Raw genomic sequence first — 27,600 nt, forward strand, 5'->3', positions numbered from 1 at the left:
CTGCAGTCCCACGTCCCGTCTCATGTCCCTCCGAAAAGTCTGTCCCATTCCCTAATAGCCAGAGACTTCTTTCTCTCTCGCTTTCTCTCGCTTTTTCTCTCGTTCCCTCGTTCTGACCCCCTTGAGCCTCCTGTTTCCCCACCTCCGTCCGCTTTTTTATTAGGCCAGTAATCTTGATCTTAGCCAACGGCCTCGAGTGAACAAGAGCGGGGCAAGCAGTGTTTCACTGTCGGTTTGCGGCTTAGGAGCTCTATTAGCCCAGTGGTGCAAGTGCCGTTGGTTGGTCCGCTAACGATTCTTGATAATCATTATTGCCATTATTTGTTATCTTTCTCGGCGAAAGTGAGGGAGAGAAAAGATAATTTCAAGGAAAACGAGGGGATCCGCGGGGCCTTGGCTTTCATCGGATATTTCTAACATTTGCTTCCGGGAACTTGGCAGTATTCATATTCAATCGACATTGGTGGCTGGACCATTCTGAACATTATCCTCGTTCGTTTCGACTTGCCAGGTAAGGTTGATTCGACGTCATGGATTGAAACCATGAACATGAATAGAACGTAGTATGTATATTATTGGTTTGTCTCATATTTTCAACTATTCTGCAAGGACCCCTAAAGGTAAATTATAATAATAGCAACCCTTTGGTCGAGGCGTAATCACATTACATTACCCACCGATTATTACGATTGAGCTCCTGCATTTTCGATCTCGTGGGTCCATTTCGCTTTAATGCTTGGCCGGACTCAACCTCAGTGGGCTTACAACATTAACAACGACGACACGTAATTGGCCCATTACACCATGAAGTCGCAGAACGATTGACACGATCATCGCTTTTGGATATGTAACCCGGTTTTGGTGTGACCGAACGAAACTGAACTGGTGAAATTCGGAGCGAAACTGGTGTTCGCACTCAATTCATATGCGTTAATCCTTGAAAACGTTTGAAATTTGAGTGGCTGCATGGAGTGTCGCAATCGTGCAGTTTATCCCCATTAATTTACACGGCACTTAACGTCTTCAAGCAAAGTTCGCCTAACTAAGAGAGATCACCCAGGTCTCTGACAAAGTGCAGCTCAAAAGTGCATTTTCACCTCCCTTGGAACGAGGAGCAGGGAGCTGGACGGATCGTCTTTCGTAGTTCTGTCAGAATCGGAAAATAGCATGCATCAGGTCTATCATCTACTAGTACTGTACGTGCAACTTGGAAGGAGTGTATTGTTCTACAGCCAGGAGATTCGTCCTCGATCGGCCTGGTTCTCTCAAGATATCACGAGATCTCATGACATGAATGGTCTCCGGTTACACCTGTTTGGATCCCTTTTCCAACCAATGGTCTCCTTCTCGTTCTTCCTTTTCGACTGAATTTTCACTCAATGCACATCAAAGGAGCGCCGTCCATGGCTTCTTCGATCTTTCAAAAATGTTTTCCTCCTTATCTCATTCATCCATCGCATTCCTGATGAACCAAGATCTGATGATTCAATCAGCTGCATCTGGCTTTGAATCTACGGATTAGTCCAAGGTTGGATAATCATTCCCCAACAAAAAAGACCCACACAAGCGAGGTCGAGTGGCCTTCATTTGCATTTAATTGGATCATCTCTCCACCAAAATGTCACCTCCGACTAATTGCATGCAGTCGCAAGTACTGGTTGATCCATGACCATTGAAGAAGGGCTGAGAAAGCAACTTTTGCTATCAGTTAATCATAAGAAATGAGATCGATTCAACCAATACGATGTGTCCAATGAAAATATCGGCTAATCAGTCGGAGTTTTCGTGCTTTCGGCCGGTGGCCATACCGTCAAGGTAATGTCGTCACAAATGATTGAATTCTACCGTCGTGCTGATGATCGTGCACACAATTTATGGATCTATGTTAGCGGACAGCTCGAATACTTCGGCCCCTAAAGAGTCAGTTTCCCAATGCTCCTTGTTTGTTTTCTTCATAATTCAAGAGAAGTAATGTAACTACCTCCGAGGCTTCTACTACAAGTGCTCTTTCAAGTAGAAAATGGAGGGAGTTGAAGAAACGAAGAAGCACTGAGGGGCATAAAGTAGTCAAAGTTTATCGGCCAATCCGATCCTAGCCTTAGAAAGCATGGACGAATTGAACAAACGGGGACTTACCATGTGTTATAATCAGGGATCGGAGAAGTTGTTTTATGGGCAAGCAAAAAAATGTGAAATGCAAAGCCCAAGATGTGTTATTGTAACACAAAGGCATGTTAAAATATTGTATTGAATATCTTCTTTTTTATATAATTTAGAACAAGTGATAAGAGATTCAAGAATGTTTTCGTGTTTTCCATCAAATTTTTGGAACCAAGAGTTTGATATTTTCTATCACTCTTAAAAATTGGACTCCTCAAGGAATACCCTAGATAAAGCGAAAAAAAAATATATTTTTTTTAAATCATGGCTCACTTCCATTCTGACCATTCAGTACCATTTTAGCGAAAAAAGGGAAATTCCTGTTGTTTCTAAGCGGTCTAATAGTTTTTCTTGTTTTTCTCGAAAAAAATTGAGAAATAAGGCAAAAACTGGGAACTTACGGAATTTTAGGGGGAGAGTTTGAGGCAAAAATATTTCTAATAGATGGATTTCAATCATCTTTGTTTGTGACTGGCTTTTGTGCCATTATAACAACAAAGTACTTTATCGGGATTTTTCAAAGCGCCAGAGCCTTCTGTAAGCTCAAAAAGATCGCATTCAAAGGTTAGCCATATGGTGTCCGTGGTTTCTTCTTCAAAAGAAGTTAATCGACAGGTACATCTATACCTAACTAGAAAGAAAGACCTTGAATACCAAATTATCCTTCGGGAAGGTTTTGAGATACCATCTTTCTTCTGGTTTGAATATTTTCCTTTCACATTTTGTGGGTCGGGGTGGGGGGTCCTCTACGAAACTCTGCAAACAAAAGAATTCATCTATGACTTCAAGAAAACCGAGGCCACATAAATTCATCTATGGAATGAGAAGTTGAAATAATAAACTTAAATCAGCATACTCTATTAAGTATTCCATATTGGCAGTGGTTTTGTATATTCGCGTTGGGTAGGCTAAATTAGTGGAAAATGTGGGTTGTTTTGAGAGTCGGTAAAATGCTTGCAGTAAGATTTTTTTTTCTCTCCTCACCAATGTACCATAGTTTCAGTTTCAAGAATATCTATAGTTCCTTCATTCCTTCAGAAGTTTCTTCTTCATGCGGTTTAAAGTGGCAGTCTTTTTCCAGGTCTTTTTCTGTCTTGAAATTTAAAGGAGAGAATTTTTGCCCCTGGGCAGATTGCAAGATCAGGCCTAAAACATTGTCAAATATGCTGGACTCTCGCCCTTGCCGTAAGGAAAAAACGCTTCACTTTTTTCTGACAAGCTTGAACCAAGTTTGAAATGGGATTCCGTCTCCATTGATACATTACAGCTTTTGCCCCATGCCACTCTTTCCAAAGAATCTCCAAGAGCAGCAAAGACCAAGGGGGTTGACTTTTTCAGTTCCATGACGGACTTTTCTTTCTCATTTTTCCTACTTTTTGTCATCTTAAGTTGGGATTAAACTCCCCTGATCCGGGGAGTTTACGAACGAAAAGAAAGAAAGAAAGAGAAAGAAGACCAAGTTCCTTCAAGGACTTTGTTCTACTCACTCGAAAAAAAACGAGGTTCTGATCGGAAGAAGCTCTTAAACCATTCCATTCTCACGGGCAACCTTTCAAAACTTCCTCTTGACCTTGGTCACACTGTGAGAAATGGCCTCTGTCAAATCTGGACTAGAATGACTCTTAAGCTCCGATGCTTGTGAAGACAAGTCAAGAAAATAGTGCAAATTTGTAAGTGATTGGCCTGCTTAGTTTTCGTAGATCCTCGAGTATTCGCCTGAGTTGGTGAGTGACCCACAAATGTTGAAAGACAAGACACAGAGCATCCATTTGAAGGAACAATTGTCATTGATTCCTATCTAAAAGAGTCTGGCTTCCGTTAAGAGCCAAAGGAAACGGGGGCTCAACCTCACTTGGTGGGACCTCAATCGAATGTCCTCAAAGCTTTTTTCTCCGTCGGTAAAGCCATTATTCGACGTACTTCATGGCCGTGCTACAGACCTGACGAAAGTAACGACTTCGGATATACTCGGCAAATGGCAGTTTTACTTATATACAAAACGGCTGGTTCTTCAGACAATTTAAGTTCAATGAAATGGACACGAGTGAATTGCACATCAAAATCAGAAATTGTGGTCAACCTTGATCATACACATTGTGTCTAAAGTAGGCTTTATAAACGTTAGTGATTCTAGCGTATGAGTGCATGCACCTTTGAGATCATGTAGGTCAACGACAAGGAAAGTTTATTGAACACCGTTAAGTTAAAGAAGAATACCTTTTCCCTGCTTCAATGACAAGAGACACCTCCATCACATTTCAGGTCTGGGATCAAGTACGTACTCGGTACGAGATGTAACGAATGATCGCAAGCTGCGAAGACTGACAAGAACAACGATCTTGACTAGGTACGACATACCTATTGAGCAGCTCGGGCGACAAGGCCAAGTCAATCGCTTTCCCACCTCATTCAGGCGTCGAGCGTTGTTCCATGTTCCATCGCTGAGGCTCAAAGAGTCAGTCGGAATTGGAACGCTTTTCGGAAGGATTCGAAAGGGTGAATTTAGAGCACAGACAACGCTGTCGCTCTCCCTCTCTTTCCCTTGAGTGTTGGGGACGGGATGAGAATAAGTGAGGTGATAAAATGGACACAATTTATTTGGCCCACAGACACGTGAACTTGTGTCCATGAACTAAGTGACCTAGACTGTGGATTGAATCGTGAGCTTGAATCCATCCGGAGATTTGGGCCCAGAATGAAGATTGGCCAACAATCATGAGATTAATGTTGCTAAAAAGGGGCCCACGCCGCTGATCTAGAGACTAATTGGCCTGTGACATGTGTTTATGAAGGTAAGTTTTGCCACCAGTATTAGTAATTTTGTGCTATAAATCAAGTGGGATTTGAACGACGTTTACATTATGTTTAAGTCATTCAAAGTACACTTCTAGTTGTTTTAGATGGGTCAGAAAGACGAACTTATTTCAGAACCAAGTTTTTTCCGATAAGAGGAACCTATTTCATCAACAAATATTTTTCCATCAGTCAGGAGCATTTACATATATAAGTGATCTTTTGAACCGTGCTTTTAAAGGTTGAAAATGTAAAAATCCGGACATTGAAGAGTCGTCATAACGTTTGAAGTTGACAAGAAAAATATCTGGATACACTTTTGAAATATCGTCTTGCTCATTGGTGACAAATGTCTTCAATTAAAAAAAGGTTTTTTTCAAGAATTGACACTGGAGGCTTCAGAAGAACATCGCCGAAATCTCATTCTGCACGAATTCCTTGAAACTAAGGATGCCAGTCTATCTTGCGACAAAAGTTGATTTGACAAATTCGGTTGTTTGAAACGTATAAAACTGCTTCATGGACAACCTAAGTATGTAGAAACCCATGGAATTGTTAAAAATGATGATCCATTCGTGATCCCAAAGTTATTTGATATTTCTAAAGCAAATCAACCAACTTTCAAGCAGAGATGTGGCCATGAGAATCAGAAATCTTAATCTTTTGTTCAAAAGGTCAGAGTTAAGGTCCTAGAAAGCTCAAGCTGACCAGATCGCATCAATCAAAGACAGCTTAATGTAGAGGCATTGTTTTGGCCAAAATGGCAAGTTGTCACTACGCTAAGGCAGAATGGAAAGGTAAGAACAAAATGAAATCAATATTGCAGCCAAAGAATGGACCCCACAAATGCCACCAATTAAAGATACTTGGTCATTTGTGAAAGGATTTTTGAAGAAAACATACTTGACCGTAAAATCTAAAGTCGAATGCAATATTAAATGGTTATGAGCAATCAGGAAGGTCGATTCTGACCTCGTGCAGAAGTTGATGGCTAGGGTCAGGAGCAAAGTAAGGTCTCTGGTCCTTTAAGATAGATAAAACTCTGCTTGCTGGTATCATTGATTAGAATTACCCTTGTGTATGGTTATATATTATTGAAGTTTCTAAAAATAAGCTGCACACGCTGAGAACGGCACAATTTTTCATGTCCGGATTTTTACGTGTTCAACCTTTAGTACCAGTCTCAAGGACAGAAGTCTAATCGAAATAATTTACCATTAAAAATTGTACGATGCCCAAATGAAGTAGATTAAAAGCAATTGAACATTGATGAAGAATAGAAGCTATTATGGGAAAAATCATATTTCATGTTTCTTTATTTTCTTCTAGTTTTACATGACTGCCTACCTCTTTAATATTTGATGAGATAACAGTGACGTAGTTGCTAATGCCATGAACTATTACATAAACCTTGTATTTGTGTGAATCATCTCATAGAAACCGTGTTATCAAGGTCGGTTATCCAAAATACTTGTAAGAACAAACCACCACATGAATTTTGAAGTGCAGAATGTCTTTTTACACTAACCAGTTACATTGTTGACCTTGGCAAATGCCTGTTTTTCCCCTTGCAACCAAATGCAGAACAACAGTCATCATCAGTCATGTGTTTGCAAGTTTTGACATTCAAGCTCTAATGTCTCGAAACCAAAACCGTCAAGAGAACTGAGCTGCACTGAACCTACAATGAATGATGCATTGGCCTCAATTACATTGAAAAGTGTATTGCACTTCTGGTGCAAGTGAAGTACTCCCATTACTTAAGGATCTGGAACAATTTTAGATAAGCCAAAGAGAACGAACGACCAGTCTTCCCTCAGTATCTTTGCTCTTCTTTGAACGAAGAAGTGTCGTTGTCTTGCTGGAATTTACCGGAGACTCGAGTTTGAGAGTAGTAGTATAATCTATTGATGACGAATTTTGCCCAGGTCTTTCTCTCTCTCTCTCTCATTCTCTCCAGAGAACCTCGACTTGGAAAAGTTTCAATCTGCTGAAGAATTCAAAACAACTTTGTTTTGTTCCAACTACATTAGCCAGATTTGCAGGTACTCTTTTTCGTTCATTTCCTTTTCTCGGCTATTTTAGAATGGCTCCATCTTTTATCACTAATAGCCAAAATCACCTACCGAGTTAGTAGGTTTTAAACATAGCAATTTAATCATACAAAGTACTGTAGACGCAACTCGTTCGTTGCCACCAAGTTTCCAATCAATGGCTTGTCAAAACCTGAACTCACAAGTTAAAAGGAAAGAGGGGAGGTAATTTGAGCAGAAAGTTTTTCGGAACTTTTCAAGTGGAAGGAAACATCAGCAGAAAATGGAGCATTGAATTATTAAAAACCCTTGAAAACGGGTTCTAACTTCACTTTTCGGCTCGGCTTCCCAAGCTAAATCGAAAGGGAGGCAAGCTTTCCTCTGATATGGATCATTTCATCAATGGAGTGCTTAACTCGCTCCTTAATTGAAACCCCTTTTCCACAACCAAATCCAATAGAACGAGCCAGGTAGAATAACTCACTTCGAAGGGCTGAATTGTAGGGCAAAAGTGAGTGCTACAATATCAATTTGACTCGCTGCCAAAGAATTTGCATGTCCCATCAAAATAGTGCATCGAACCCAAGAGCGCCCGAGAGTGGATCTCGTTTTCTCACATTGATTCCGGTGGCGACGAGAGCAACGAGTTCTTCTTGCATTTATTATCGGATCATGGACCACTGAAGGAATGACGAAGCTAGGGACGAGCGCTCCACCTTTATCCGAAGATCGTAGCTTTTGCTCGGAACAACATTGACTTGAAGTGTGGTCACAGGGTGTGTCGACTAGTGTTCCGACACGAATAGAATCCAATGCCGACTTCTCAAGAGAGTTCAAATTCTTCGACACATTTTTCTTCTGGTTTCATCGCCTCTGTTGTCCTTTGTTCGTTCATTCATTCTCCGCGGAAAAATAACACGAATCACCCAATTACTTCTCGACAGTTCATCCCTTTCTGAACTGTCCATCCAGGCGTGGCTTGGCAAAAAAAGCTGTCCTTTCTGCTCCCTCCTTTGGCTCACTCACAGTGAAATCAAGACGAAGTCATGAAACTAACTAATGAGGCATTCAGGAGAAATTCACACCCTCTCGATGGCTGATTTTGCTAGCAGGAGAAATCTGGTGAGAAAAATGTCAACTCGACTTCAATCAAGGCGAAGGAATGTTTGTCTCGGTCAAGGCAACTTGGCACACGATAGACAAATCGGATCCGCTAGAGTCGTTTCCATTCAAGTCGTTCATATTTCCTGGCTTCCCGAGTGACAAATTTTCAGGAGGAACAGGGTAAATTGAGAGAGATGATGGCTTTTTTTTTGTTCCATAACCCTGATAAGCTTGGATCATTCATTCGAAACGATATGTCATAGTACTGTATTACGTGTACATGTCGCAGATAAATGAGCCCTGTCAAACGGGGATCGTCATCAATGCCAACTTTTAGTCAACGAGTTCCAGTACTCTTAACGTTAGAGGTGATCTGAGTAAAATAACAGCTCGTAAAAGCTTGACAATGGTTAAAACGAGATACTTAAAAGACCATTTAAATGCAATCCATCATTTCGTTGACCTGACAGCCGCAATCATAAGCTGACCTAATTCATCAATGTGTACAATTACTTCAAATTGTAGGCGTCCCTTTCACCGCATGACTGACCTGTTTGAACGATGGTTCTTTTAGAAGGTCTATAGTCCAATCGAAACGGATTTAGGCATTTTAAAACATTGCTTGTTTTAAAGGTTCTTTGATTTACGGGTTTTCTTTGTACTCATTTAGAAAGTGGGTGCCTTTGTGTCACGACAAGCCATCGATTTCCTTATTATTGCCCCCACATTTCGGCCAGGATGGAGGAGAGATCTTTGAGAAACTCTATGGAGGTTCTAAATTGATGGATGATGCTGAAGTGTATTGTGACATCGTATACGAGAATTGATGAGAAGAGAGGCATGTACTGAGCATCATTATTATCTTCCTTTGTGAAGCAACAATACATTATATTTTATGATCACCCTCCCTTGGGTGATCCACGATTTGTTTTGGGAGACTCTCAGATAGAAGCGAATTCACTTTGCCATAATGAAACAATTTAAATTCAATCTTGCCTTCCTTTCGATCATGCATATATTTCGTTTTTAATGAGAACAATTCGAGACAGGGGTAACTTTCCCAATTTGCAAAGGTAAATGCCACAAAATGATTGCTATTATGATTCCTTATCAACATACATTGGGGAATTGTTGGTTGCAATCCCTTTATAAGCAAGTTCTTTTCCTTCGTGATTCATGAAGGTCAGGAACAAGAGAAACACAATATTGATTTAAGATAATCAGTTAAGTGGATAATTTCTCAAAAATGGGAAGGGAGTACAAATGTTCGAAGTTCTGTATTAGCCTGATCAAGTTTGAACGTTACAAATCATCATTTCTAGCACTTATGCCAGTATCACCAAACACGTGTATCATCTAGCTGAGACTTTGCACGCGTTGCCGGAAATGAAGGAACCGTTTTATGCATTTGATATTCCGGAAGTTGACAAGAGTTTGATTGCCATCACTGGAAAAACAATGCAACATCTTGAGGCCCACTTCCCCCCCAATTTCCTCTCGAAAACATGACATCCAATCCAAAGATAAAGGGAATTTTTGACAAAGTTCTCGAAGATAAAGACCGATCGGGGCTTTTCCTTTGATCACGCGCTTTCTTCTGTGATCGAGAACTCACTTCAGTATTTGGAGAGATCGCTCTCCTTCATGGATTTATCCCATGGCCCATGGTCTACTAGCCTTACTCTTTGCCCTCGATAGTGATGGCGTTACACACTTTGGTGCTTCTCTGAATATGGCTCTTTCGTGAACGACCTAATGGTCTCCAGAGAGCTGAACCCAAGCGCCACCAAAAGTCGGTGTCGACTGAACGTTGACAGAAACAGACCCACCGAGGATGTTTGCACACACCAAAAGAATGTCCCTCACCTTCTTACATTTCCCTGAAGCCCCAGGGCCTTGGGTCCCCGAGGAAAAGCTAGACAAAGTCCCTGCTGATGTGGATGATGGGAACGAGGAAGAAAATGTAATGGACACGCATGGGATTCTGCCCACATTGAAGGATTTCTGGCGTCATGGCCATTGTCCAACAAAGCAAGAAGTACAACACAGTATAATACAGGAGCTACATATGGAATACAGAATAAGTCATGCTTGAACTTTTCTTGATAATAATTCCTGAATTCACAGATTTAGGTAATTGATTTTTTTTGTTCTCCGGAAACTAATCGGGATCAATCGTTATATGCTTTGGAACAAGTGTACGTACATAGTTTTGGTAATAATAAGGTCCATTTTCCAATTCCATCAATACTCGAAGCCGACATCAAGGACGTAGGAACTATTTTGGAAGAGAAGTACATCATGTATACGTATAAAGAGAGGAGTGAGAATGAGCACGTTCAGAAAAAAGAAAGAAAAAAGACTTGAATGCCAGTTACCCGGAAGAGTTTTGGTTGGCTCCCTGAATAAGTCGTAGATTGCTACTCAACCCTCCACCAAAAAGAGCCTCTAAAGTCAATGTAGAGCTTCGTGTTCTCCTTTTCATGAATGTACTTTACCTCGCCCCCAATAAGCAGACACTCGAGCTCAATGTGCTTCGGCCTTTGGGGCTTGGTTCTTCTCCATTTATTGCCTCTCGTTTTTATCCTAGGGACTTGACAGTTACTGACTGAGGAGTGCATGTACACTATACGTACGTATTTCATTCCAATTCTCGTGCTCACAAACAAGCTATTAACAAATTTACGTGGATTTGAAAGGCTTACGCCAACCTTGAGTTCAGAGGCGAGAGAACTACTTTAAGTCTTGTTGCACAATAGCCAGGGCTACAATAACAAGCGAAAAAAAGTTGGACAGCCAACGAACAAGGTGCCTGCGCAACCCGTATTGGCAAGGTCATAAAAAATTCATGGGCACTTGCCCGATGAAACCACAGATTTTTACAGCCAAAGTCCAACCTGAATTCGACAAAAGGGAAGTGCTTGAATGTAGAGCCTGGGATATCCCTGGGCTCCACCTCCACCATATCAAATGAACTTGTAAAAGGAGTGGAGAGTGGTATTCTCTATTCTTTTTTTCAGTTTGACATCTGTGGTCCAACAGAATTCCACTCGGTGCCAGGGAAACATGGGAGGAACAGAGTGGAGACATGGAGTAAAAGCCGAAGTAGTGTAATAGTCATGCTAGTCAACAAAAAAGTCCCGAAAAGGATTTAAAATTCTTTTCGTGCTCCCAAGCCTTTCACTTACGGTTCTTTGACGATGCATTTATACCATGGTGAAGAAGGAATGGCCCTAAATGATGTCTGGCACCGGAAAAGTGGATCAAGCACCCTCATCTGTCTAGATTTCGATCCAGTATTGATTGAGAACTCTATCTCAGAACAATGTGGAACTTTCTTTTCGAAGAGTATTTCTGCTGTGCCACATGACAAAAGAAATGAACATCCTTGACCTTCATAGAGCCTTTGTCCCCCGGCATCGACTTTTTTTGGCATCCCAGCACTCCGGACTTACTTGCGACTGATGGCCTCTGAAGTTTGGCCGAATGTGAAAAATCGTGGGTCGAAATTTGGCACATCCACCATTGTGCTGGCTCAGCAAGATCTGACTTGGACTTGTACAGTAGTCCGTCGATTGGTGCTTACAACTAAAGGTCCAATGAGATAGATCTCGTCTCCCATCTTGGATGGACGCCTCTTGGCTTGACGTTTGAGGCTGAAGGTGGAAAGTGTCTTGTTAATGGTAGTATCAAGATAAAAAGGGGTTTCCACGGTACCAGGCCATGTTTCTCATGATTTGTTAAAAGGTTGTTTGATTGGTCTTTCTAGCTTCAGATTTATGCTAGGGTTGCAAATGTGTCCCTAAAAATGCCTCGAGTGTCACGAGTCTTTTCACCGTTGAAGCAAAGGCTCTCATTTGAGTCCCATGAGACCTTCTAAGCCGAAAAGTGGGTAAGAACTGACTGACAGAGGAATGTTTTGGCAAAAATGATTGATTTTTAGGTTTTTCTAAAATTATAATTGGTTACGTAGACCCCCTACTTATTTGAAATATAAGCTGCCCACCACGAAAATGCCAACCTTGGTCAAAACGTACATTCTAGTGACTCCTATGGGTAGACATTAAAAAAGAAACCCTCAAATTTTAAATAAATTTCCAAATTGATGCCACTTTTTCAAGTAAGTATCTCGAGCCGTTTGAAAGTTAAGACTTCAGTCAAATGAAAATGCCTTAAATTATCATACCTTACGAAAAATTGCAGTCAATCGCGAAATGACTCGAATCTTTTGAGCCAATTCAATGACTCTAGACAGCCCTAGTTTGTGCTCCTCAGTCGCTGCCTCTTTAACCAAATGATTGACCAACATTCCAGCCAATGGTGTTTGTTTTCGATCAACGTCTCCCATAAGATGATGCTAACAAATCTTTCCCAATTTCTTGGGTCAACATTGGGTTCAATTGGGAAAAGAATGGTCGAACAGCGAGCGAAAAGATTGGTGGGGCCACAAAAACAACTTTTGTTGCAATAAAACCAAGAGAGAACCATTTGTTTCCATTTACCCGCTTCCGATTTCCCACCACTACTTTGGAGGGGATCCAACTGGATTTATCAAGAAATCGTTGAGAAATCGCTCGGAATTGAACCATATCTAACCCAAAACTTACCACATTCTTGTCTTGACCCTACTTTTTATACCTTTCTGCATGCAAAAGAGGTAGCATCTATATTTTGGTATTCAAATGCAAAAGATCAGACATGCAATGTGTGTTCCACATGATAAGCTGAAAATCTCTGGAAACGGGGGTTGGCATTATTTATATTTATGTGCATATTTCAGGAACAAGAGTAGGCTCATTTGGATGACAAATGCTCATACTTTGCCATGAAGGCTTTGCTTTTACTGGTTGGCATTACACTTGCAGACAGTTGGAACAGCAGGATGCCGACCCAAAAGCTGAAGGATGGAACAGGAAAGGCAGAAAGATCCAAGACAAGATAACCAAGCCTATCTCACTACAACAATCAGAAGTGCTTATTAGAAGTTACTATTTTCTTTCAGAATGTTCCGATGGCGCTGTCACACTTCGCATTCTTCTTCAATTTTCTGCCCTGTTCTCCTTCCGGTTCCACTTTCCTGGCACCACGTTTGGGCTTGGTCACCTTGGTTCTGCTCCTCCTTGTTCCCCACCAAGGACAAACAACTACTCATTGCCCATTCAATCAGCTCTGCACTTGCAAGTATGCGCCCAAAGATCAACAAATACAGCGTGGCCAGACCAGGGACTCAAGGCCAGACCAATATGACCAAAATCGCCCGGAAACAAGTACTCAGACCAGCTTCCAGGGTCAATTTGGAACCATCACCACGGCGTGAGTTGTTATGGCGACTTTGCTTTATTGACTTCTCTCCAACAAAAGTAAACCTTTGGCCTCTCTTTTCAGAGGTTATGGGGAACCAATATACAATGGAAGCTTCAACGGGAGAGCATCCAGGCTCAAACCAGCACATAACACGCAGAATATCAGGGATGTCAGTTGTATTGGTGTGCCGTTTTACCGTGTTCCAGGTAAGACATCCTGTATTTATATTGCATGTATGTATTGTAAGAAGAGTAAGACAATTAAGAAAGAAATGAATCGTTAGTAAGTAAATCTTGAAAAAAGTAATGTCCGTCAACGGTGAGCTTGGCAAGCTGTAGTTTGACCTTGGGGGTCAATTTGTCCCGTCATTGCAGTACACCGGGGAATGACCTCAAAAATAATTGACAATTCAAAGCGTCCGAATTGGGACTAGTTTTATGAATGTTGGTGCCAAAACTCTCCTGGACCCACATGGGATCGATAATAAATTTTGCAAATGGACCTTGGGACATCTGGGCGTTTTCATCAATGCATTTCATGATTACAAGTATATTTATTCAACGAACTGTGTTTGGCCTCGTCACACATACCCTTTACAAAATTACAACTCTTACACATACACCTTATATTTATTTTATTCGTTCTTTTAATTACAGAAGGGCACTCCCGTTGACATTCTGCGCATTACAAAAAAGCTCGAGTTGTAAATTATTTAGTGCTAGACTTGCCCATTTGTTGCAAAGCTTTTTCAATGACCCTGCAAAGAAGACTTACCCTGTCCCACAAATTGGAACGACATAAGGTGGCCTTATCTGTCATTACCTCCCTCAATATCTTGCTAGCATTGACACTATCTCCGAGAGCGGCAATTTGTCAAAACTTCTAGTACAAATTACAAGATGGGCGGAGATACGCCAAAAACCGTATCTAGTAGAATGTCAGTTAAATAAAAGCAAAAAGAGCCCTTGTTTTAAACAGTCTCCTTGCTCGTCATGACACCCGCATTATCACGTTTTTTCCTATTTTTGAGGTGTTAATCACTCGACTTGAAATACATGATGGGCAATTCAAAGGTTACTATGATGGTGGAAAAGAGTTTGGAAATCGATGTATTCCGTTAGTTGATAGTTTTAGGCCTCGTTTAGACCCAATTGATTGCTCCATATTCTACGGTGCTCTATTTGTGTTTAAAGACGAAACAACGGAAGTTTTTTTCATTGAAACTCGGTTGTTAATGAAATTTAAATCATTTATGATTTCTTTCCAAGAGACTGTAGCAATTGGATTGGTCGGAAAGGACAATCGATTCAATGGAATATAGAGAACCTCTTCAAATTTAGTTCTAAATTCTGAGAAGTTCTACTTCCCATTTGTTTTTCTGTGCACTTTCCAATTTCTTTTTTAAACGTACGTTGCATGTTCCAAGTTGTTGGATGGAACACGTTTGAGGGATTCATGAGCGTCAAACATTTTCTTATTAATCTAAAGTTCCCTCACTCACGAAACATGAACAAGTTTCACTTTCCACTGGCCAGACTTGGTTCTTAGGATTCACTGCCCGAAAATGCTTGCTTGCCCCATTTTCAAAGTGCCAACCACGTCATTCATTCCTTGACACCAAGGTTGAAGGCCGTCCATGGACCAAGGAAGTTCTACCCTACATACCCAAGGCCTTGCTTGACCCAAAGAGCTTGTGCGAGATCGACAACACCCAGAGTGTTCAGTTTACCTCAGTGTATCTTGGAGAATAGAGTAATTGATAGCACCTGCTCAATTCCCAGCTTCTGCTCCCCCATTTCAACGCAACTCTTTCAGATCAAACTGCCCAGTGGCTGAGCTGGAGCATGGCCTTCTACTACAGCCTCTCTCTACCCCAACCGTCCTTCATCTCCGTCATTTACCTTCTCAATGGCCGACATGTTGTCTTCTCATGATGCTGTTCATATTTTCCGACGTTCAATATGCCCGAAATTGTTCCTGTCGAGGGACGGAGAGATGAGCGTTTTTTGGTAGTCGCTCAGACAGAGGACAAGAGGACAGCCATTTGTATGGCATTTTCATGCGTCTTATCCTCGTTTGAAGCTGTCCCACTGAAAAGTGGGCGAACCAAAGATGAATGAAGCTTGATTTAGTACAAGTTTTTTCGTTCTGGTGGGAAATTGGAGCCCACCTCAACGGTTGTTCAAAACGTGGTTAGGTCTGAGTTTTTGTGATCCACTGATCTGATCTATGATTAGGCAAGAGCGCCATGTGTGTTTTGCTCTTTCGAAATGTCGACATCCTTATATTTGGAAGTCGTACTAGAGCTCCCTTGGATCGTCAAAGAGAGCTTGTCCCAGTTTCTACACCTTCCCTGTGACATTTTGAGATCAATCTAATTTAATCACTGTCAAGGGGAACGAGCTAGAAACGTGAAGCGACGAAAAAAATGGTCATTTTTTGTACACCAAAGTTTTTATCGCCTCGAGGAGATTCATCAGAAGAGCAGATTTTGCTTGGCCATGCACTCTTTTGGGAGGGAGATTCATGATCCAATCGGGAGTATTTTACATTCATTTTTCGTTGCTGTCTACCAAGAAATAGGGCATTAATTGTGTCCCTTAGTCGCGCGTAATGACTCGTGATCCGGAAATAAATGCCCGCTGAATCCAACTTGTCTTCCTCTAATGCGTGTGAGAACCAATTTAGCTTGGTGTGCCTTCTATTAAGTACAAGGAAGTGGGCCTTTCAAGTGTGAAACTTTAACATACTGGCCAGGTTCCCTGTCTTTTTACCTCTTGGAGAAGAGAAACCTTCGTTCCTTTTTCCAAAAGACGGTCGGCCTTCTTCTTTTTTGTCTCGCTTGTTCCTTCCTTCCTTCCTTCCTTGGCTTTGAGGGGCATCTTTGAGGCACATTTCCCACTTTCGTTGGAGAGGGACAGATTGGATAACGCATTAGTATTCTCGTCAGAGAGTTAATCACTTGGGTTAGAAGATTCATCAGTGGATCAGTTTCCTTCTCCTTTTTCCTTTCTTTCGTTATCCCCGCCTCTTCGCCCCTCCTTCATCAAGTTTGTTGGTTCCAAATGTCAAGTTTGGTCGCTACAAACTTGATCAAGGTTTTCTCAGATTGGATGATGGGCCTGTTTATTAAACGAACTTTGAAGGGGAAGGAAGTTTCCTCGTTCAAAGCGAAGAAAGGAAAGAAAGAGGAGCGAATTGAACACAAAGCATTTTTAATGAACCTGTGAAGGAAATCGGTAATTAAATGCCCGTCTAGAGCAAGCTAATAACAATCCATGTCAGCATTGACTCAAAATGAGACCTTGACCTCGGTTTCAGTTGGTTTAGAGCTTATGTGTGAGTAAGGATTAACGAGGTGTCATTCTAAGCCTGAGAAAGGACATGACCAATTCATATTCCAACCTGCTTGATGTGTTCCAGACTTCCCCGTGCCTTACATCATCCACTTGGACATGGTTGAGTCAGGGCTGGAGGTCCTCGAGGCCAATGTCATGTCCACGGCCTCAACTATCGAGTCTGCGCGGTTCATGAACAATCGAATAAGTCATATCGATGACAATGCATTTAGGTAAGAACCGATCCGATCCTCGGGTCTCCTTTTCATGACGACCCATTTCTACCCTTTTTTCTGTGAAGTCAGCTTGGAAATTGGAAACCGGATGACACTCCTTCCATGGACCAAATGCTGACTCAAGCTCCAAAATATCTCGTGATGATATAAGAGACTTCAAAGGTTCGAGAGTTCCTGCTGTCTCATCCATAAATGATCCCCTTGACTCGCGACTTTTTTTACCTCGTTTCTGCGATTAAACCTCCTTGACATTGGGTTGTGTGCTCTCGAACCCATTTCTGTTTTCGATGGAGTCTTCTTACCTCCACAGACTTTTCACTTAAGGTGAAGCTCAACAAAGGAAGTGTCAATGAGCCTCTTATCGTTAGTAGACAAGACGTCTTGTCAAAGCTAAAATTTCTATTTTAGAGACTGTCACGCACTTAATGGTTCTTCTTTCGTTTCAGAGCTCACTTCTCGTCCTCTCTGAAGTCTCTCGATTTAAGCTACAACTCTCTTAGCACATTTCCATTGGAGGCTTTGTCCAGGTTGAAGGCTCTGGATTGGCTCAACCTACACAAGTAAGTTAACAATGACCTTTGTTCTACTACCACGGACCGATTTGGCCTTCACAGATCGAAAGGCTGCATGACGAAATAGCAGGACCAAATCTAAAATGTACCATTCCGTCAAACCTTTCTCATGGTTATTTCATCGAACGTGACCACTTGACACATTCAACGACAGGTTCGAGAGAGCTCAGCCAAACAGTTTCTTCTTCTGGGAGGGAACGGGGTTTGAAGTGCAAATTTGGCAATTGTTGGTTCGGAGCTGGCTAGGTTACAGTTTGTTGAAAACTCCCCTCTATGGCAATGTGGTCGTATTAAAAGTGGGAGAGAATCCCGGTCATAAATAACGCAATTTCATGGATCTGTGCCTAGGAATAATGGAGGCCAAACATGAGGGCCTTCGTTGGGCCTTTGTTCCACTTCCACTCTGTCCGAATGAAAACCAACCTAGTGACTACAACTCTATAGAACACTCACATACGAGAATATCAGATTCCAAAGGCAAATCGCAAGGTCAAAGCAAAGAAACCAAGTTTAAAATAACTTAGGAGGCGAGATAATAAGACCTAAAACTATGATATGCGTGTATTTCAAATTGGGATCGCACCCCTTCCTCTTCGGTTGGCTCAAATAATGTCCATGGGCGCGTGTTAACGACCATGTCAATTTGAAATTGCCACGAGTAAAGACTTGGTTGTTAAGCGCAAACTGTTCCTGGTATTGTTTACCCACACGCTTCCAAACACGCTCCCTTCTTTGGATCAGCGTGACAAAACCCAAAAAGCTCGAAACAACGTTTCCAAAAGCCTTGATTGTTTTACAACAAACAATGAAGTATTTTCAGGAAAGGGAGAAAAGTGTGGTCTCTTCTAATTATCGTCCTAAGTGGAACAAAGTTAATAAAGCGACCCATCGAAATCGCTAATATTACTACTTCCAACACGGTTAGTTCCCAACAAGCTTCTTTCCTTGGTTCAGTGTGACCAGCTCCAATAAGGCCGAAAACAACGTTTTCAAAAGCCCTGGTTATTTTATAACCAACAATAAAATACTTTCGGGAAAGGGAAAAGTGTGGTCTCTTCCAAATGTCGTCAAAACTTGAACAAACTTAAAAACAGCAACGTTTCGAAAGTGCAAATATTACCACTGAAGTCTTAGCCCCTTTGGCTTACTTTAGAGTTTCTGCAGGCCATTCCAGAGTGGCTCGATTATGGCCACCTACAATTTGCGTGCTACGACTACATTGGTCTTTTGAGGCAAGCGATAATAACTGGCAGCCAAGGAACCTCATGGTCTTGCCTTAAAAACCTCTATTTCCATGAGAATTCTGGCCTTGATTTCTGTTTGACAGGAAACGAAGGCCGCCAAGGGCTTCCTTTTCTGGGAATGGTTTCTATGGCCGTCAAAGTAGTTCGTATCTTAGAGAGAGCTCGATCCTTAGCAATGTTTGTTGGGTTCGTCTTCGAGGAGGAACACGTTTGCAGTGGAAATATTCAAATCCTGGATTCCTTACGCAACACGGGTCCCATTCTCCCATTATCTGAATGTCATTGACACACAACCATACCATGGGGAACGGTGTAGAAATCTACTGGCCTGCTGATTTTCAATGTTTTGCTCCCATAAAACATTGGATGTTGGAACTGGGCGCGGATTTTTCCTTTTATCCTTGAGACGGAGACTTTGGAATATGCCAACTCACTATTACTGCATGCCTGAATAGAGAAATTTGAAGACAATCTAAAAAAATCTTTTACGCAGGAATTGTTGTAAATATCGACCCAATAAAGGCCAACAAAAAAGAGCTCAAACACTTTGTGGGTCTTATACATACGTAGCCAAAGAGTTAGAGACCAGCCCACCTCGATTCCTCTCCCCTTGGAAAGGAAGTTTTTGTTTGCTCAGAACATGTTCGCTTGACATGGGACATGATAAATGCATTCTGGAAGAGCCATATAGACTGGTTTAATTAATTGGTCATGACTGGAGGCAATCCCAGGCCTGCTACAGTGTACATCCTGGCCTTGAGGCCTGACATCTATCTGCGGTCCCACATCCCATTTGCCTTAAGCTTGAGACTAATAGAAAAGCCTTTGCAGAGACATATTGAAAAATAAGATGCAATTCGTGTTGATATGCGTCTAGGCGTCGTTTGTAAACTGCTCTTGACTAATAGGCAAGTTGTTTTAACAGTGGTGATATGTGTTGAATGAATTACATATACAGTACAGAGCATTATATAAAAACCAAATTCGCTTTGCTGGTAGGACCTCGATTTGGATCTTGAGCTTCAAGCGCTCACCCAATCTAAATAGAAAATGTAGATATGAGTTGGTAGGATTTGGAGCGTTCTTCCGTTAGAAAAAAGAGCCATTTGCTTGATCCGTATGTTATTTAGTGGGTAATGTTGGAGTAGACATTTTGGACTTTTTGGTGCGTATCATAAGCTTCCTTTGTCATGTCCTTGCATTTGAAATATCCACTGGAGCCTCCTCGATGTAAACGGAACTTAAAGCCCACTTTGCATGTGTGCCCAAGTACGATTCGTTGGTAGACCCGCTTTAGGGCAGTCGGAGCATAAATAACGACAGGAGCAATGCATTGCGAGTACATCTGAAAGTACACAAGTAAACGTAGAATATATGCATAAACTTGTTGTGCGTACTATATACTGGTATGTGGACTTTATATGTTTGTATGTATGCTCTGAGCCAATCTCATCTCTCTTCTTATTTTTGTATGTTCCAGTAACGAAATCTCCGAGATCTCAATCCCGCCCGGGTCGTACAGCTCGTATTCCAATCTGAAGGCGAGCTTGAGTACGCTGTTTCTCGGAAATAATGATTTTATCGAAGTTCCCGCCAACTTTTTCACCGACTTCAAGCGACTCTTGTGGTTGAACTTTGATGATAACCACTTGCGGACGATCCCTCCGCACGTGCTCCCAGCCTCACTGCTCACCTTGAGTTTGGCCAATAACCTCATTTCCAAGTTTCCATTTGAGTCCGTGAACCACTTGCCTTCCTTGACGTGGTTCACCATTCGAGGGAACCACATCGAGGCCATTCCCACAGAACCGTTCCAATATTTCAAAAGATTGGACAAGTTGGATATGGGCGAGAATTTTATCACGGCCATTCCGATGAATATGTTCAACGGCACGCTGAATGTCAATGATCTCAACCTGGACTACAACTACATTGAGCGCATCCGACGAGCCAATTTCCGAACCATCAACCCAAGACGGATCTACTTGGGCATGAATCGGATCTCCGAGATTGAGCCAGACGCGTTTGCTGGCCTTGAAGGCACCTTGGAGTTGGTGGACCTCGAGGGCAACCGCCTCAACAACGTGTCATGGGCCTTCGGAGAACTTCAGCAATTGAGATATTTGTACTTGTCGAACAACAATATCTCTTCGTTAGCCCCCGACGTCATGTCGAAGTTCTGTCACACCCTTCGCGCCCTGAGTGTCTCGGGGAACATCTTGGACCGGTTTCCTCGTCAAAGTTTGGAGAACTGTCGCGAGTTGTCCCATCTCAATATTGGCTACAATAACATCCGAGAGCTATCCGTGGCCGATTTCTCGCGTTGGGCCGACAAATTAGACACTCTCATCTTGCGCAGTAACCTTTTATCGCACCTTGCGCCGCACATTTTTCGTGGTTGTCCCCATTTGAGAGAGCTCTCGCTCTCGTTCAACGCATTTGTTCACATTGATGCGGAAGCCTTTCGTGATATTGGAACTTCTTTGGAAAGTCTTGAGATCTCGTTTGGGTTGCGGACCAAAGTTTTCCCTGAAGCAGCCATCAAACCCCTCCAAAAGTTATTGTGGCTCTCCTTGGATAACAATGAAATCGAGCAGATTAGCGAGACCGCTCTCTACAACCATGGCGAGTTGCAATACCTGAACCTGGAATCGAATCGTCTCACCCGATTGCCCAAAAATCTCCTCCATCAGAATGTTCATAAGCAGCTTTTGGACGTGAGGATGTCTTACAATCATTTGGGGACCATTGAGTCTGGGACATTCTCAGCTCTACCCAGACTCCAAACGGTCGTACTCAGCGGAAACAAGATCAAGTTCCTGGCCAACAACTCCTTCAGACATCTCCCCAATCTGGTCACTCTCATCATTTCCCACAACCATATCAATACCATCGAGGCCCAGGCCTTTGTCCATTTGGACAATCTACAAAAATTGGAGCTCCAATTCAACAAGCTCACGGAGTTCTCTCTGAACTCGTTCGAGAACTGCACCAAATACCCCATGCATGCCATGACCCTGAATATTTCGCATAACCTCATCCAAAGCCTTTCGCCCATGAACAACGATCGGGTCCCGTTCATTGAAACCCTCGACTCGAGTCACAACCGCTTGGAATCGGTGCCGCGGGCATTTCTGGAATTTCTCGCCCCATCTCTACGCACGCTAGATCTCAGTTATAATCAGCTGCCCGAAATCGAACGGGTGGACTTCAAGCAGCTGGCCTTGCTTCAGGTGCTCAAAGTCTCGCACAACCAGATCCTCGATTTGGCCAAAACTGCATTCCACAGCCTGACCGGACTCCAGATCCTGGACCTGTCGAGCAATCGAATCGAAGTGCTGCAATTCTCTCAGTTCATGGGGTTGTCCGGTTTGCGCCGGATTGACCTCTCCAACAATCGGCTTCGGTCCCTGCCTCGGGATGTATTCCAGTCGACTGCCTTAGAATCCGTGGACCTGTCAATCAACGAGTTTGTGGCTATGCCCACCTCGGCCCTAACGGAGGCCAGTGCCACCCTTCGACACCTCAATTTGTCGTACAATCGTATTGAACACGTGGATAGCACCATGTTCTCGAACACACCTCACCTGATATCCTTGTCACTAGCTCACAACAAACTCACCATTCTACCCGATAACATCTTTATCGGCTTAGGAAGCCTCACCAAATTAGACCTATCGTACAATCCGATTCGAGCCAATTACAAAGAATTGTTCCACTATGTCCAGCGCCTTAAGGATCTGAGCTTGGCTCACGTGGACATCCAGACCTTGCCGATGTTTACTCTGCCTCAATTGACGCGTCTGGACGTGAGTGCCAATCGAATGGATGACCTTCCCTACTCGAACAGCGAGGGCTTACCTCAACTTCGTCATTTGAACGTGTCTCGCAACCAGTTCACGCACCTGCCTTCTCACGCCTGGCATTATTTACCTCAACTCAAATCTTTGGATGTGTCTTGGAATCCGTTGCGGGTGTTGACCAAGGAAAGTTTCTATGGACTGCTTCGCCTTCAAGACCTCACCGTGCAGTATCTACCTGACCTCCTTCGCTTCGATGCCGACTCCCTGGCCCAGATCAGTTACTTGAAACGATTAAATATTCAGAGCTGGCCCTCCATCGAGAAGTTCAAGTTTCGTCTGGGATCGGTGGTTTCGGGCCTGCCGTCCCTTCGCATGATCTCGGCCCGCATCCTCGAGCCCAGTGGCGTTTTGACCGATCAAATTTTGGGCGCATTCGGGCCCAAGCTCAAGGAATTGGAGATTACTGGACCACTTAAGAGATTGACTTTGGACGCGTTCGAAGGCATCGAAAGTTACGAGCTACTCCTCACCATCAGAGACACGGAACTGCACGAATTACCCAAAGGGTTCCACTCCATGTTCAAGAACGTGGTTCATTTCTCGCTGGATCTGCGGGACAATAAATTGGAGACCTTTGCACCCGATGCTCTCTACCAGAACGGATCGGCTTGGCAACGAACCGGCACACGAATACTTCAAGGTAACTGACATTGATTTCCCCCTAAAATGGGCAATCTCCAACGTCAATATTAAGCAGTTCCACAAGATCCACACGCAGTAGTATATATTTCCTCGCCATTTCGACTGAGCTTGGTTTCCATGGCATAACCCCAATTTTGTTGGCATGCAGTCATGTCGCTCGATTTCAAGCATCCATCCCCGTAAAGAAGAGTTCCTCATTCAGGAAACAAAAGCAGGCTTCATGTTTGTAAAGGCTAACCTTGTGACCTATTCATATTTGATGAGGAGTAGGCTAAGGCCAGAAATCCATGCCAAGGCTAAGAAAGTCTGAGAGATTGAAAAAGGAAGGCACGCACACACACACATAATTCAATCTGTTCCAAGATCTCGTTGACTTGGCAGAGAGCACTAACCCTTCCCCGCCATACTCGTTCATGAAAATTTAATGGATTCATTCTCCAAGGTCCTTGGCTTAATTAGGGTGCAAATTAATGAACCGAAAGCTTCTCATACTGTCAGCTCTGTCGAGTTGCTGGCAAATCCTCCAAGAGTACCAACCGGATATATGGATGACATCTTGTTTTCTTGCCATCCATTAGTTTCCCTGTCTCGAGATGAATCCTTTGTCTTACTGGCTTTTTCCTTTTATCCCCTCAAACTGGGACCTTCACCAGAATCTATGTGGCACGTAGTATATGGAATAATGCACATTGCCCTCTTCTCTCTGAACTCCCTCATGGAATGTGTGCTTTAGATGTTCAGTGGCTAGTTGACCATATGAACGTCTGTGGAATACTAAATATACATTTCCAATTCGACGTTGGCCATCCTGCGGTTGGTTTGCCGTAAATCCGCGGCTATGTAGTGATCAAAGTAGTGCCATTTCAAGCTTTACAAACGATTATGTGGCTCCTGGTCTCTTAAAAAATAAAGCCGCAGAGAGGAACTGTTTCAAAAGATTAATAGATGTCCTCAACTGCGGAGAGGGTTGGATCAAATGAATGAGCAAGCTTCATTAATGATAATCTCATGGGAATTCATTTCTTAATCCAAGAAGCCAACCTCTCACTCGTGTTCCAAAATATCAAGTCAATTGGGAACAAAATTGAAAGTACTTTCGCATTTCGCTGAAACATATTTTTTTCCAATTTTTAACCACTTCTTTAGAGGTAATGTGGCTTTAGTCCATATACATCGTTCATTAGTGACCTACTCTCTTATCATGTCGTCATGAGGGGTTTGGTGTTGTTCCATTTGCCTTTTTATTCCATTATTGCCTTTTTTTTGGACGAGCCCTATAGTTCATGAGCATGATAAACGCACCCACAGGAAAGTAAAAGCACAATATATACTAACTACTCTGTGCACACACGTTGTTGTGAATGAAGGTACTGACTGGTACGGTATCTAGGCTTGTTTGACGTTCCGGGCTCTTAAACGCGGTCAGGATGGGGGAAAACATTGCGGCATTTTGCCTGCAGGCCAATGTCACACCATTCGCAATCATGGTGAGTGGTTGGCTTGTAATTATTTCCGTTTTGCTCGCCCACGGAAGTTTGGCGTTATTTCCTACAGGATTGTGGCACAACACAAATAAAGCCTCAAAAGGCCCCTAATGGTTCCGGAGTCGACGCATAATAAGTTAGTGATCAAATTCGCCCACTCTCTACAAAATTGGCTTCTGATCAAATCTTGCTCCTCGAATCTGTAGATACGATTCAACGTCGTAAATCTTCTTAAGCCTGAAACTGCTCTTATGTTCACGGAGGTCCATAAATTTATAAAGTAGCGCTCTACATGTGAAGGGGTATGATGGGTTACGGCTGAGGCAAGAAAACTTCCAGACAAGCCCAACCGGAAGCATTTCTTCCGGTGTCACAGCAATGCGCCAATTTCAGAGTAGACCCCCCAAAACCATTTTCGTCTCATCCGACCAACACTCTCAATGTTCACCAAACAAAAGATATTTTCGAAAAGGTTTACAAAGCCCCAAGCACAATCGAAGTGCAATCTAGTTTCCAATCACTCTACACTCAAGTCTGTGGTTTCACGGTGTTTTTTGTCGGAGAAGCCGCAAGAACCACGTGAACGGTTTATATGGGAATGTGAATATCGCATGATCCATGTGGTTCCACCCAAGGTCTATATAGCCAGAAACCATTTGTGTTCATTTGAGGATCGTTATTTTCAGTTGGTAGATTTCTTCACGTCGAATTCGGAACCGGGAACCGGGAACGAAAGGGAATGCTTCCTCCACCTTCTCTTTGGGTGGTGTGTTTGTTCCAAGTTTTCTGCGTCTTATTCGCTCTGTCTCATTCCTGACTTTGTTCTCAAGCCCCAAGGGCAACAAGCTCGGTCTGATTAATTGAAATTGATCGGTTCGATCATGATAGGGACAACCACTTGCCCACAAAGACTATAACACGTATACGTAGAGTATGAAGATCCGCTTGTTCATCTCCAAACTGTTCCACAGTTGCGGTTCTCCAAAGGATACCAAAATTGCCTCTTGCTTGCGTTTTATCAATCTCCGAATAAAACACTACGTGCCCTCACATATGTCTCTTCTTACCGGAAAACGAACAAATGGACAGTCAGGTTCAATTTCCTCGTCTCCAGGCTAATTGGAAAAGTCTCCAATGCGTTCCTTGGTTTGGAGACAATCTCATTATTGACTGTCAGGCTCATGCCTTTGGACCCAACCAAGTCTCTATCTGCCATTCGACATAGCAGCTCGTACTTAGAGGACACTGTACTAGGTCGGTCATATGGGATGAAAAATGAGTGACCTCGGTTTCCTTCATCCATGCTCGAGGTGGTTTATCATGCATGTTCCCATTCAAATCAGACATATTTGGCCTTGATTCTAGGTTATGCAGAGCTACCAAAACCTGTGTTGGCTAGGTGCAAAATAACTGAATATTTTTGGATTATAGGTATCAATATTATTAACATTTATTATTAATATGATTGATTGATTTGGGAAAGGAAGGATCCGCCTTGTCTCTCGCGTGAAACCGAGTGATTTGCGCGGTTGATCCGATCTAGATTTGTTCCAACCTGTATTGCCTGATGAGAGAAATGTGTGCTCTGTTAATTTGCAAAGAATAGCAATTGTTGCAACATGGAAAGCTATAAGGAATACATGATTTAATGATCTATTACTATGATTTAGTAACAATAGAGCTTGAAAGTTTAATGCCGCGGGCTAATGATTTCTTGGAAAGTGTATTGCCAGACACCCTCAGAAAGACAAATTGAGTGCAGCCTTATTTTTGGTGTATGGAAAGAGGGTATTTTGTTTTTGGGCCAAAGCTTGCGAAATCATGATCACAGGAATGCACTCAAGGTATTAGAATGTGTTAAAAAGTAAAGGATTTCAATCAAAGAATCTGGACGATTTCATGGAAAAATCTGTTTGCAGCTGGTTTGAAAGAAATACATGACGTAATTAACAGTACATAATGGCAATTAATTAGTTTGGCCTTCTTCTGTGTCTTTCGCTGAACTTCTCTTTGGCAACCTGCTGTTAAAATTTGAAGTGACGAGTTGCCACCGCCGATTATTGCATTTCATGCCGAAGAATGACGACCAAGACCAGTCTTTAAAAGTCAGGCCTATAATTGCCGCAAGAGGCCTAGTTCGTAGTCTTACAATTTCTACTGTGACTTGAAAGTTTTCTGAAGGTCCGTGAAAGATCAATGATTCATTAATGCGGCCGCGAACTCATCGTCGCTATGATTATCAATTCATAATGAACCTTCATAGACTCATCGTGTTATTCCGTGTCTCTCTTTTGCAGGAGGCCTTGCCCTTCAAGGCAATCCTTGGAAGTGCTCCTGCGAAAACGTGTGGTTGGGTGAGTGGCTGCGTCGATGGATGCGCGAGACTTTGCAATTGCACACGAGCGTGGTGGAGAGGGGTCAAACTATCCAATCGATTGTACGATCCATATCTTGCTTGGAGCCCGACCAGCCCGACCAAATGAGGTCTTTAGTGGAACTCGATGACAATGTCAAGTGCTACAAGGAGGCCGAAGTGAGCGCTTCAAGTGGAATGAACATTAAATCCAGCTCCATTCAGAGCAGAACTCTCACGTTGATTGTTCTGGCCTCGTGGACCTCGTGGACCTCGCTGGTCCGGACTTTTTGGATGGGTTGCAGGATTGATGGATAAAAAGAGTCCGCCGGTTGGTAATAATCTGTGATATCCCTATTAGAAAGAGTGCTCGGCAACATGGCGGCTGCAGAATGATAATCAGCATCGTTTGGATTAACAGTAAATATAACAAGGCCCTGGAGAGGATGCTATGCACTTCTTATTCATTTCAAA

The 27,600-nt window shown here is 42.7% G+C and overlaps 1 protein-coding gene across 4 annotated transcripts; it reads left to right on the forward strand.

The window, feature by feature from the left end:
• The first annotated feature begins 75 nt into the window (after window positions 1-75).
• LOC131879887 (chaoptin-like) lies at window positions 76-27,600 on the forward strand. Of its 4 annotated transcripts, none has more exons than XM_059226359.1 (8): window positions 76-511; window positions 4,423-4,952; window positions 13,093-13,403; window positions 13,476-13,600; window positions 16,818-16,965; window positions 17,415-17,528; window positions 20,265-23,287; window positions 27,071-27,600. In XM_059226359.1, exons 2-8 carry the CDS (start codon window positions 4,947-4,949, stop codon window positions 27,442-27,444), a joined length of 4,101 nt encoding a protein of 1,366 aa, XP_059082342.1. In that variant the 5' UTR covers window positions 76-511; window positions 4,423-4,946; the 3' UTR covers window positions 27,445-27,600. The 4 variants fall into 4 exon arrangements, with proteins under 4 accessions (XP_059082342.1, XP_059082352.1, XP_059082360.1 ...); XM_059226369.1 differs by lacking the exon at window positions 76-511 and adding an exon at window positions 3,393-3,884; XM_059226377.1 differs by lacking the exon at window positions 76-511 and adding an exon at window positions 3,393-3,830.

The sequence above is a fragment of the Tigriopus californicus genome, chromosome 1 (assembly GCF_007210705.1).
Source record: "Tigriopus californicus strain San Diego chromosome 1, Tcal_SD_v2.1, whole genome shotgun sequence".
Classification (NCBI taxonomy): Eukaryota; Metazoa; Arthropoda; class Copepoda; order Harpacticoida; family Harpacticidae; genus Tigriopus; species Tigriopus californicus.